This window comes from Tachypleus tridentatus, chromosome 10 (genome assembly GCF_004210375.1).
Source record: "Tachypleus tridentatus isolate NWPU-2018 chromosome 10, ASM421037v1, whole genome shotgun sequence".
NCBI classification, from domain to species: domain Eukaryota; kingdom Metazoa; phylum Arthropoda; class Merostomata; order Xiphosura; family Limulidae; genus Tachypleus; species Tachypleus tridentatus.
Genome location: NC_134834.1, coordinates 5,543,401 through 5,556,962, shown reverse-complemented (window position 1 = coordinate 5,556,962; position 13,562 = coordinate 5,543,401). Strand labels below are relative to the sequence as shown.

The following is a 13,562-nucleotide window of genomic DNA, read 5'->3' as shown; positions in this document are numbered from 1 at the left end:
GGTGATATTTCTAAATTAGAATGTCATAACAATATTACAAAATAACTGGTAACTAGGTGATATTCAACAATTAGAATGTCATTACAATTTTACTAAATAACTGGTAACTAGGTGATAGTACACAATTAGAATGTCATCACAATTTTACTAAATAACTGGTAACGAGGTGATAGTCAACAATTAGAATGTCATTACAGTTTTACTAAATAACTGGTAACTAGGTGGTAGTCCACAATTAGAATGTCATAAGAATTTTACAAAATAATTCATAATTAGGTGATATTCCACAATTAGAATGTCATAACAATTTTACAAAATAACTGGTAACTAGGTGATATTCCATTATTAGAATGTCATAACAATTTTACTAAATAACTGGTAACTAGGTGATAGTCCAGAATTAGAATGTCATAACAATTTTACTAAATAACTGGTAACTAGGTGATAGTCTACTTTTAGAATGTCATAACAATTTTACTAAATAACTGGAAACCAGGCGATATTCCACAATTAGAATGTCATAACAATTTTACTAAATAACTGGTAACTAGGTGATATTCCACAATTAGAATGTCATAACAATATTACAAAATAACTGGTAACTAGGTGATATTCCACAATTAGAATGTCATAACAATTTTACAAAATAACTGGTAACTAGGTGATATTCCATTATTAGAATGTCATAACAATTTTACTAAATAACTGGTAACTAGGTGATAGTCCAGAATTAGAATGTCATAACAATTTTACTAAATAACTGGTAACTAGGTGATAGTCTACTCTTAGAATGTCATTACAATTTTACTTAAAAACTGGTAACTAGGTGATAGTCCACTCTTAGAATGTCATTATAATTTTACTAAATAACTGGTAACTAGGTGATAGTACACAATTAGAATGTCATAACAATTTTACAAAATAACTGGTGACTAGGTGATAGTCCACTCTTAGAATGATATTACAATTTTACTAAACAACTGGTAACTAGGTGATATTTCTAAATTAGAATGTCATAACAATATTACAAAATAACTGGTAACTAGGTGATATCCAACAATTAGAATGTCATTACAATTTTACTAAATAACTGGTAACTAGGTGATAGTACACAATTAGAATGTCATCACAATTTTACTAAATAACTGGTAACTAGGTGATATTCCATTATTAGAATGTCATAACAATTTTACTAAATAACTGGTAACTAGGTGATAGTCCAGAATTAGAATGTCATAACAATTTTACTAAATAACTGGTAACTAGGTGATATTTTACAATTAGAATGTCATTACAATTTTACTAAATAACTGGTAACTAGGTGATAGTGCACAATTAGAATGTCATCACAATTTTAATAAATAACTGGTAACGAGGTGATAGTCCACAATTAGAATGTCATTACAGTTTTACTAAATAACTGGTAACTAGGTGATAGTCCACAATTAGAATGTCATAACAATTTTACAAAATAATTCTTAATTAGGTGATATTCCACAATTAGAATGCAATAACAATTTTACAAAATAACTGGTGACTAGGTGATAGTCCACAATTAGAATGTCATTACAGTTTTACTAAATAACTGGTAACTAGGTGATATTCCACGGTTAGAATGTCATAAAAAATTTTACTAAATAAATGGTAACTAGGTGGTAGTCCACAATTAGAATGTCATAACAATTTTACAAAATAACTGGTAACTAGGTGATATTCCATTATTAGAATGTCATAACAATTTTACTAAATAACTGGTAACTAGGTGATAGTTCAGAATTAGAATGTCATAACAATTTTACTAAATAACTGGTGACTAGGTGATAGTCCACAATTAAAATGCCATAACAATTTTACTAAATAACTGGTAACTAGGTGATAGTCTACTCTTAGAATGTCATAACAATTTTACTAAATAACCTGAAACTAGGCGATATTTCACAATTAGAATGTCATAACAATTTTACAAAATAACTGGTAACTAGGTGATATAACCATTATTAGAATGTCATAACAATTTTACTAAATAAGTGGTAACTAGGTGATAGTCCAGAATTAGAATGTCATAACAATTTTACTAAATAACTGGTGACTAGGTGATAGTCCACTCTTAGAATGGTATTACAATTTTACTAAATAACTGGTAACTAAGTGATATTCCACAATTAGGATGTCATTACAATTTTACTAAATAACTGGTAACGGGGTGATAGTCCACTCTTAGAATGTCATTACAATTTTACTTAATAACTGGTAACTAGGTGATAGTCCACTCTTAGAATGTCATTACAATTTTACTAAATAAGTGGTAACTAGGTGATAGTACACAATTAGAATGTCACAACAATTTTACAAAAAACTGGTAACTAGGTGATATTCCACAATTAGAATGTCATAACAATTTTACAAAATAACTTATAACTAGGTGATATTCCACAATTAGAATGTCATTACAATTTTACTAAATAACTGGTAACTAGGTGATAGTTTACAATTAGAATGTCATTACAATTTTAGTAAATAACTGGTAACTAGGTGATAGTCCACAATTAGAATGTCATTACAATTTTACTAAATAACTGGTAACGTAGTGATAGTCCACAATTTGAATGTCATTACAATTATACTAAATAACTGGTAACGTAGTGATAGTCCACAATTTGAATGTCATTACAATTATACTAAATAACTGGTAACGTAGTAATAGTCCACAATTAGAATGTCATTACAATTTTACTAAACAACTGGTAACTAGATGATAATCCACAATAAGGATGTTATAACAATTTTACAAAATAACTGGTAACTAGGTGATAGTCCACAATTAGAATGTCATTAAAATTTTACTAAATAACTGGTAACTAGGTGATAGTTTACACTTAGAATGTCATTATAATTTCACTAAAATACTGGTAACCAGGTGATAGTCCACAATTAGAATGTTATTACAATTTTTCTAAATAACTGGTAACTAACTAGGTGATAGTCCACTTATTAAAACTTTCTTAAATAACTGGTAACTAGGTGATATTCCACAATTAGAATGTTATTAAAATTTTACTCAATAACTGGTAACTAGGCGATATTTCTAAATTAGAATGTCATAACAATATTACAAAATAACTGGTAACTAGGTGATATTCAACAATTAGAATGTCATTACAATTTTACTAAATAACTGGTAACTAGGTGATAGTCAACAATTAGAATGTCATTACAGTTTTACTAAATAACTGGTAACTAGGTGGTAGTCCACAATTAGAATGTCATTACAATTTTACAAAATAACTGGTAACTAGGTGGTAGTCCACAATTAGAATGTCATAACAATTTTACAAAATAATTCATAATTAGGTGATATTCCACAATTAGAATGTCATAACAATTTTAGAAAATATTTGGTAACTAGGTGATATTCCATTATTACAATGTCATAACAATTTTACTAAATAACTGGTAACTAGGTGATAGTCCAGAATTAGAATGTCATAACAATTTTACTAAATAACTGGTAACTAGGTGATATTCCACAATTAGAATGTCATAACAATATTAGAAAATAACTGGTAACTAGGTGATATTCCACAATGAGAATGTCATAACAATTTTACTAAATAACTGGTAACTAGGTGATATTCCACTCTTAGAATGTTATTAGAACTTTCTTAAATAACTTGTAACTAGGTGATATTCCACAGTTAGAATGTGATAACAATTTTACTAAATAACTGATAACTATGTGATATTCCGCAATTAGAATGTCATTACCATTTTACTAAATTACTGGTAACTAGATGATAGTTTACACTTAGAATGTCATTATAATTTCACTAAAATACTGGTAACTAGGTGATATTCCACAATTAGAAGGATATTACAATTTTACTAAATAACTGGTAACGAAGTGATATTCCACAATTAGGATGTCATTAGAATTTTACTAAATAACTGGTAACTAGGTGATAGTCCACTCTTAGAATGTTATTAAAACTTTCTTAAATAACTGGTAACTAGGTGATATTCCACAATTAGAATGTTATTACAATTTTATTAAATAACTGGTAACTACGTTAGTGTCCACAATTAGAATGTGACATCAATTTTACAAAATAACTGGTAACTAGGTGATATTCCACAATTAGAAGGATATTACAATTTTACTAAATAACTGGTAACTATGTGATATTCCACAATTAGATGCATATTACAATTTTACTAAATAACAGGTCACCAGGTGATAGTCCACAATTAGAATGTCATTACAATTTTACAAAATAACTGGTAACTAGGTGATATTCCACAATTAGAATGTCATAAGAATTTTACTAAATAAATGGTAACTAGGTGATATTTCATAGTTAGAATGTCATAAAAATTTTACTAAATAACTGGTAAGTAGGTGATATTTCACAATTAGAATGTCATATCAATTGTACAAAATAACTGGTATCTAGGTGATAAAAGATTAGAATGTCATAACAATTTTATTAATTAACTGGTAACTAAATGATATTCCACAGTTAGAATGTCATAAAAATTTTACTAAATAAATGGTAACTAAATGATATTCCACAGTTAGAATGTCATAACAATTTTACTAAATAACTGGTAACTAGGTGATATTCCACAATTAGAATGTCATTACATTTTTACTAAATAACTGGTAACTAGATGATAGTCCACAATTAGAATGTCATTACATTTTTACTAAATAACTGGTAACCAGGTGATAGTCCACAATTAGAATGTCATTACAATTTTACTAAATATCTGGTAACGTAGTGATAGTCCACAATTTGAATGTCATTACAATTATACTAAATAACTGGTAACGTAGTGATAGTCCACAATTTGAATGTCATTACAATTTTACTAAATAACTGGTAACGTAGTGATAGTCCACAATTTGAATGTCATTACAATTTTGCTAAAGAACTGGTAACTAGATGATATTCCACATTTAGGATGTCATAACAATTTCACAAAATAACTAGTAACTTGGTGATATTCCGCAATTAGGATGTCATAAGAATTTTACAAAATAACTGGGAACTAGGTGATATTCCACAATTAGAATGTCATTAAAATTTTTCTAAATAACTGGTAACTAGGTGATATTCCACAATTAGAATGTTATTACAATTTTACTAAATAACTGGTAACTAACTAGGTGATAGTCCACTTATTAAAACTTTCTTAAATAACTGGTAACTAGGTGATATTCCACAATTAGAATGTTATTAAAATTTTACTAAATAACTGGTAACAAGGTGATAGTCCACAATTAGAATGTTATTAAAATGTTACTAAAACTGGTGACAAGGTGATAGTCCACAATTAGAATGTCATTACAATTTCACTAAATAACTGGTAACTTGGTGATAGTCCACTCTTAGAATGTTATTACAATTTTACTACATAAATGGTAACTAGGTGATATTCCCCAATTAGAAGGTTATTACGATTTTACTAAATAACTGGTAACTAGGTGATATTTCACAATTAGAATGTCATAACAATTTTATTAAATAACTGGTAACTATGTGATAGTCCATTCTTAAAATGGCATTACAATTTCACTAAATAACTGGAAACTAGGTGATAGTCCACAATTAGAATGTCATTACAATTTTACTAAATAACTGGTAACTAGGTGATAGTCCACTCTTAGAATGTCATTGCAATTTTACTAAATAACTGGTAACTAAGTGATATTCCACTCTTAGAATGTCATAACAATTTTACTAAATAACTGGTAACAAGGTGATAGTCCACAATTAGAATGTCATCACAATTTTACTAAATAACTGGTAACTAGATGATAGTCAACAACTATAATGTCATTACAATTTTACTAAATAACTGGTAACTAGATGATAGTCAACAATTAGAATGTTATTACAATTTTACTGAATAACTGTTAACTAGGTGATAGTTCACTCTTAGAATGTTATTAAAGCTTTCTAAAAAAACTGGTAACTAGGTGATATTCCACAATTAGAATGTCATTACAATTTTACAAAATAATTCGTAATTAGGTGATATTCCACGATTAGAATGCAATAACAATTTTACAAAATAACTGGTGACTAGGTGATAGTCCACAATTAGAATGTCATTACAGTTTTACTAAATAACTTGTAACTAGGTGATATTCCACAGTTAGAATGTCATAAAAAATTTTACTAAATAACTGGTAACTAGGTGATATTCCACAGTTAGAATGTCATAACAATTTTACTAAGAAACTGGTAACTAGGTGATACTCCACTCTTAGAATGTCATAACAATTTTACTAAGTAACTGGTAACTAGGTGATACTCCACTCTTAGAATGTCATTTATAATTTTACTACATAACTGGTAACTAGGTGATATTCCACAATTAGAATGTCATAACAATTTTACTAAATAACTGGTAACTAGGTGATATTCCACAGTTAGAATGTCATAACAATTTTACTAAATAACGGGTAACTAGGTGATATTCCACAATTTGAATGTCATTACAATTTTACTAAGTAACTGGTAACTAGGTGATACTCCACTCTTAGAATGTTATTAGAACTTTCTTAAATAACTTGTAACTAGGTGATATTCCACAATTAGAATGTCATAACAATTTTACTAAATAACTGGTAACTAGGTGATATTCCACAGTTAGAATGTGATAACAATTTTACTAAATAACTGATAACTATGTGATATTCCGCAATTAGAATGTCATTACCATTTTACTAAATTACTGGTAACTAGGTGATATTTTACACTTAGAATGTCATTATAATTTCACTAAAATACTGGTAACTAGGTGATATTCCACAATTAGAAGGATATTACAATTTTACTAAATAACTGGTAACGAAGTGATATTCCACAATTAGGATGTCATTAGAATTTTACTAAATAACTGGTAACTAGGTGATAGTCCACTCTTAGAATGTTATTAAAACTTTCTTAAATAACTGGTAACTAGGTGATATTCCACAATTAGAATGTTATTACAATTTTATTAAATAACTGGTAACTACGTTAGTGTCCACAATTAGAATGTGACAACAATTTTACAAAATAACTGGTAACTAGGTGATATTCCACAATTAGAAGGATATTACAATTTTACTAAATAACTTGTAACTATGTGATATTCCACAATTAGATGCATATTACAATTTTACTAAATAACAGGTCACCAGGTGATAGTCCACAATTAGAATGTCATTACAATTTTACAAAATAACTGGTAACTAGGTGATATTCCACAATTAGAATGTCATAAGAATTTTACTAAATAAATGGTAACTAGGTGATATTTCATAGTTAGAATGTCATAAAAATTTTACTTAATAACTGGTAAGTAGGTGATATTTCACAATTAGAATGTCATATCAATTGTACAAAATAACTGGTAACTAGGTGATAAAAGATTAGAATGTCATAACAATTTTATTAATTAACTGGTAACTAAATGATATTCCACAGTTAGAATGTCATAAAAATTTTACTAAATAAATGGTAACTAAGTGATATTCCACAGTTAGAATGTCATAACAATTTTACTAAATAACTGGTAACTAGGTGATATTCCACAATTAGAATGTCATTACATTTTTACTAAATAACTGGTAACTAGATGATAGTCCACAATTAGAATGTCATTACATTTTTACTAAATAACTGGTAACCAGGTGATAGTCCACAATTAGAATGTCATTACAATTTTACTAAATATCTGGTAACGTAGTGATAGTCCACAATTTGAATGTCATTACAATTATACTAAATAACTGGTAACGTAGTGATAGTCCACAATTTGAATGTCATTACAATTTTACTAAATAACTGGTAACGTAGTGATAGTCCACAATTTGAATATCATTACAATTTTGCTAAAGAACTGGTAACTAGATGATATTCCACATTTAGGATGTCATAACAATTTTACAAAATAACTAGTAACTTTGTGATATTCCACAATTAGGATGTCATAAGAATTTTACAAAATAACTGGGAACTAGGTGATATTCCACAATTAGAATGTCATTAAAATTTTTCTAAATAACTGGTAACTAGGTGATATTCCACAATTAGAATGTTATTACAATTTTACTAAATAACTGGTAACAAGGTGATAGTCCACAATTAGAATGTCATTACAATTTTACTAAATAACTGGTAACTAGGTGATAGTCCACTCTTAGAATGTCATTACAATTTTACTAAATAACTGGTAACTAGGTGATAGTCTACTCTTAGAATGTCATAACAATTTTACTGAATAACTGGTAACTAGGTGATATTCTACAATTAGAATGTCATAACAATTTTACTAAATAACTGGTAACTAGGTGATATTCCACAGTTAGAATGTCATAACAATTTTACTAAATAACGGGTAACTAGGTGATATTCCACAATTAGAATGTCATTTATAATTTTACTAAGTAACTGGTAACTAGGTGATATTCCACAGTTAAAATGTCATAACAATTTTACTAAATAACGGGTAACTAGGTGATATTCCACAATTAGAATGTCATTTATAATTTTACTAAGTAACTGGTAACTAGGTGATACTCCACTCTTAGAGTGTCATTATAATTTTACTAAATAACTGGTAACTAGGTGATATTCCACAGTTAGAATGTCATAACAATTTTACTGAATAAATGGAAACTAGGTGATATTTCATGGTTAGAATGTCATAACAATTTTACTGAATAAATGGTAACTAGGTGATATTTCATAGTTAGAATGTCATAACAATTTTACTAAATAACTGGTAAGTAGGTGATATTAAAAGATTAGAATGTCATAACAATTTTATTAAATAACTGGTAACTATGTTATAGTCCACTCTTAGAATGGCCGTACAATTTTACTAAATAACTGGTAACCAGGTGATAGTCCACAATGAGAATGTGATAACAATTTTATTAAATAACTGGTAACTAGGTGTTAGTCCACAATTAGAATGTCATTACAATTTTACTAAATAACTGGTAACTAGGTGACAGTTCACAATTAGAATGTTATTACAATTTTACTAAATAACTGGTAACTAGGTGATAGTCCACTCTCAGAATGTCATTACAATTTTACTAAATAACTGGTAACTACATGATAGTCCACAATTCGAATGTTATTACAATTTTACTAAATAACTGGTAACTAGGTTATTCCACAATTAGAATTTTATTACCATTTTACTAAATAACTGGTAACTAGGTTTTTCCACAATTAGAATTTTATTACCATTTTACTAAATAACTGGTAACTAGGTTTTTCCACAATTAGAATGTCATTACAATTTTACTGAATAACTGGTGACTAGGTTATTCCATAATTACAATGTCATTACAATTTTACTAAATAACTGTTAATTGGTTGATAGTCCACAAGTTACCAGCGTAATTGGTAACTAGGTATGGACTTATAAGTTAAGGTATTATTATGATTTTATTAAATTACTAGGAGCTAGAAAACAATCTACAATTACAATATTATTATAGCTTTAGTAAATTACTAACTTCTAATGAAGTCTTGGAATGTTATTATAAATACATAAATAAAATAGAATTTTGAACAGTTAACATTATATCAGTTCAATTTAACCGTTTGATTTATAAGCTGTTTTTGTGTATTGTGATTGAAATACTTAGACATTGGAAAAAAGTTTTGAAAGACAAAAGTACCTGAGTGTTCAGGATCGAATGGAACTAGCTGCTAAACTAAACCTAACAGATACCCAAGTGAAAACGTGGTACCAAAACAGAAGGTAAGGATAAAATTGTTTGTACAGATGTATCACAAACTGTAGCTAAATGTAACTCAACAAACAAGGTGGTGACACCAAAAGAAAAGTGAAGGTAGAGATTGTTTGTGGGGATATACAACCAATATGTCACATACTGTAGCTAAATGTAACTGAACAAACAAGGAAGTGACACCAAAAGAAAAGTGAAGGTAGAGATTGTTTGTGGGGATATACAACCAATGTGTCACAAATTGTAGCTAAACTTAACTCAACAAATAAGCAGGTGGCACCAAAAGAAAAGTAAAGGTAGAGATTGTTTGTGGGGATATACAACCAATGTATCACAAATTGTAGCTAAACTTAACTCAACAAATAAGCAGGTGGCACCAAAAGAAAAGTAAAGGTAGAGATTGTTTGTGGGGATATACAACCAATGTATCACAAATTGTAGCTAAACTTAACTCAACAAAATAAGCAGGTGGCACCAAAAGAAAAGTGAAGGTAGAGATTATTTTATAAAGTATCTATCTGTTCGTAGATTATTTTCTCCTTCTAATCTTATTTTAAGAAATAGCATCAAAAGATGTTAATATGATTTTAAGGGTAGAAAAGAAGGATCAACCGTCTTGATATTGAGATTTCAACTCAGGTTCTGACACAAGGTAATTAAAAATTTGATAACCAAGAGATATAATAATAATATCAAGGAATATGTGATAGCAGTAAATTGTTGGTGAACCTTCATTCACTAGACCCTATAATGATAAGAATTTAACAATTCTTAAGAAGACTTATTGCCTTAAACTATTTGACAGATAACTTTAATCACGTGGTTGTAGAGGTGGGTTTTTGATGCGATTTCAACAAAAGTTGTTGAATGACAAATAAAACAGTTAGCACAGTTGAATTTTTTTTTTTCAAAACAGCTGATGAGCCACAGACTATTAATTATTAACCTGACCAAAGGGGGCCCGGCATGGCCAAGCGTGTTAAGGCGTGCGACTCCTAATCTGAGGGTCGCGGGTTCGCATCCCCGTCGCGCCAAACATGCTCGCCCTTTCACCCGTGAGGGCGTTATAATGTGACGGTCAATCCCACTATTCGTTGGTAAAAGAGTAGCCCAAGAGTTGGTGGTGGGTGGTGATGACTAGCTGCCTTCCCTCTAGTCTTATACTGCTAAATTAGGGACGGCTATCACAGATAGCCCTCGAGTAGCTTTGTGCGAAATTAAAAAAAACAAACAAACAACAATCTGACCAAAGGTGAGCCGGGGAATATCACTTGGAAGAAAATTAGACACTTTTTTAATGGAAAATATAAACCAATTAATGTTATTCAGAAGGTACGACATCTTACTAGTACAATTACAGTTCAAGAAATGAGCCAATCTAAACCCAGCTGCTGATAAAATTCATAACGTAAAGGGGTGAAGAGCTTATGCACGGGCGTATTCACCATATATTTGTTTTTCATATCTTTCGTTTACAGTACTGACGCTTTCGGCTGAATTATTTAAGAGATTCAAATATTTTGTATGAATGTTTTAAAGCATGATTTTCGTCGTGGTAACGTAAAAGCTGTAGCGAAACTCGATAGAAGTGAAATAAACTATGCGTATATAAATTAAACATCAGTAAATGAACACAACCTTTAAGATCAAATCTTAGTTCAACCTACCCTATGCTTTCAATTTAATGAATTTGAATAGAAATCATATAAAATGAAGTAGTCAAAATGCGATGTTTAATAGAGTGGGCGCTATATAAGTTTTTCAGTGGTAATGGCCTGGGCTACACGTCAAAAGGTCCACACTTAGAGACGCAATGCCACTTTATGCTGTGAACGTAAAGGTTGCAGATATAAGAGCAGGTATTGAAACGGTTGATTCTTATGACTGACTCTCCTCTCCCGTAAGTTATACATACATTACGTGACCTCTAACCTGTTCGTTTATTTAGCCTTTGTGTTGTACGAGGTGCTCTTTAGGTTGAAATTACCAAAATACTTAATGGTGAATGAAGAACTGTAGTTTTATTACAGAGTTCATAAAAGTTCCGTACTTCTCATATGACACATTTTACTACAGTTACATATACATATATATATATATATATATATATATATATATATATATTTTAAAAATACAAACGGAACATAAACCTGCCATTACACTTCAGTCTGTGACGACTTTTATTATTACAATGTGAACAGAACTAGTGTTGCTGTAACAGTTCTAGTTCTGGTTCATTCTTTCAAAACGATAGTTCTAGTACTTCAGAAAAATGGGTTAATTTCTGCTCCCAACTAAATGAAGAAACTGACCCTAGAAAGTTTTGGTCGCACGTGAATAGATTCACCAATGAAGCCACTTCAAGAAAATACCCAATACTGGAACATAACAACACCTTAGCGAGCACCAACAAAGAAAAAGCAGAAGCCTTTAGACATCAACTACAAAACACATAATGACCCAGACATGAAGAACTATTTCTACAACAAAGTAAACAACCATGTAACAAATAACGTAGAATTATACAAACCATACTTTCCAATCAGTATTATTAACAATAACACTGATAACACTTATGACTATAATACTCTACTGCTCACCAAAATTATCACACTAACTGAACTCAAACAAGCAAACAAAAATTCAAAAAACAAATCTCCAGGAAATGATGGCATACAAACAATTCTTCTCAAAAAAGGCACTCCAAAATTATTTGACCACCTATTAGCTATCTTTAATTTATCTTTCTACTCTGTGATACATCACAGTTTCTTGGAAGCAAGTTAATATATTAACATTCCACAAAGAAGATAAACCAGCTAATAAACCAAACAGTTATCGACCAATCAGCCTGACCGACCAGCTGTGCAGGCAAAATTTTTGAACGAATAATAAGTAATAGATTCTTCACATTTTTGGAGATTACTTCAAAATTACTTGAGGAACAAAACGGATTTAGAAAATTTAGACAAACGACAGATCATTTAATTAGGTTAACTGAAAGGACAATAAATAGCTTTTAATAAAATAAAAAAGAATGCACTGTCGCTTGCTACCTCGATATCGAGAAAGCATTCGACACTGTATGGCACAATGGTCTTCTATTCCGTATGAATGAAATGGAACTACCGCGAGGAATTATTCGCTGGTTATCTGACTTTTTGGAAAATAGAAAATGTAGAGTAAATGTAAAGGGAACTTTTTCTGAGTTCTTCACTCCTGAAGCTTAAGTCCCTCAAGGAGGGTGGTTAGCCTTATTCTCTTCATCATGTATGTGAATAATATGCCACTTAAAGACCCAAATCATGGATTCTCCTCACAGTTCGCTGGTGATGTAGCAATTTGGAAAAGTGCCCCTACACCAGAAATAGCAGCCACTAACATACAACTACAACTAAACAGATTAAGTGAATACTGCCAAAAATATAAAATCAAAATAAACACAGCAAAGACACAATTAGTGATACAAAATCAACAAAATATAAGAAAGTACAACTTCAGATTTACATGAACGGAGCGCTCTCCAGACTGCTACATCTGCAAAATATTTAGAAATAACGTATTATTCTAAACTTACCTGGACAAAACATGTAAACAACATAAAAACTAAAATTTAGCAAAGAATAAACTATGCTAGGAATCTAACTAGTAAAAATTATGGAACAAAACCTGAAAACATCCTTAAAACATATATAAGACAAGTAGTAGACTTTGCAGCTCCTGTATGGATTAACGTAAGTAAAATACAACTGAAAACCAAACTACAATCATTACAAAATACATTAATTACAACAGCATA

The 13,562-nt window shown here is 29.7% G+C and overlaps 1 protein-coding gene across 2 annotated transcripts in view; it reads left to right on the top strand.

Annotated features, from left to right (window-relative positions):
• The window catches only part of LOC143228683 (barH-like 1 homeobox protein), a 56,592-nt gene that overhangs the window by 33,496 nt on the left and 9,534 nt on the right, over positions 1-13,562 (top strand). For both annotated transcript variants that reach the window (XM_076459943.1, XM_076459944.1), the window contains one exon: positions 9,659-9,774. In XM_076459943.1, coding sequence (XP_076316058.1) covers positions 9,659-9,774 — 116 coding nt within the window. The remainder of the gene's footprint in view (positions 1-9,658; positions 9,775-13,562) is intronic.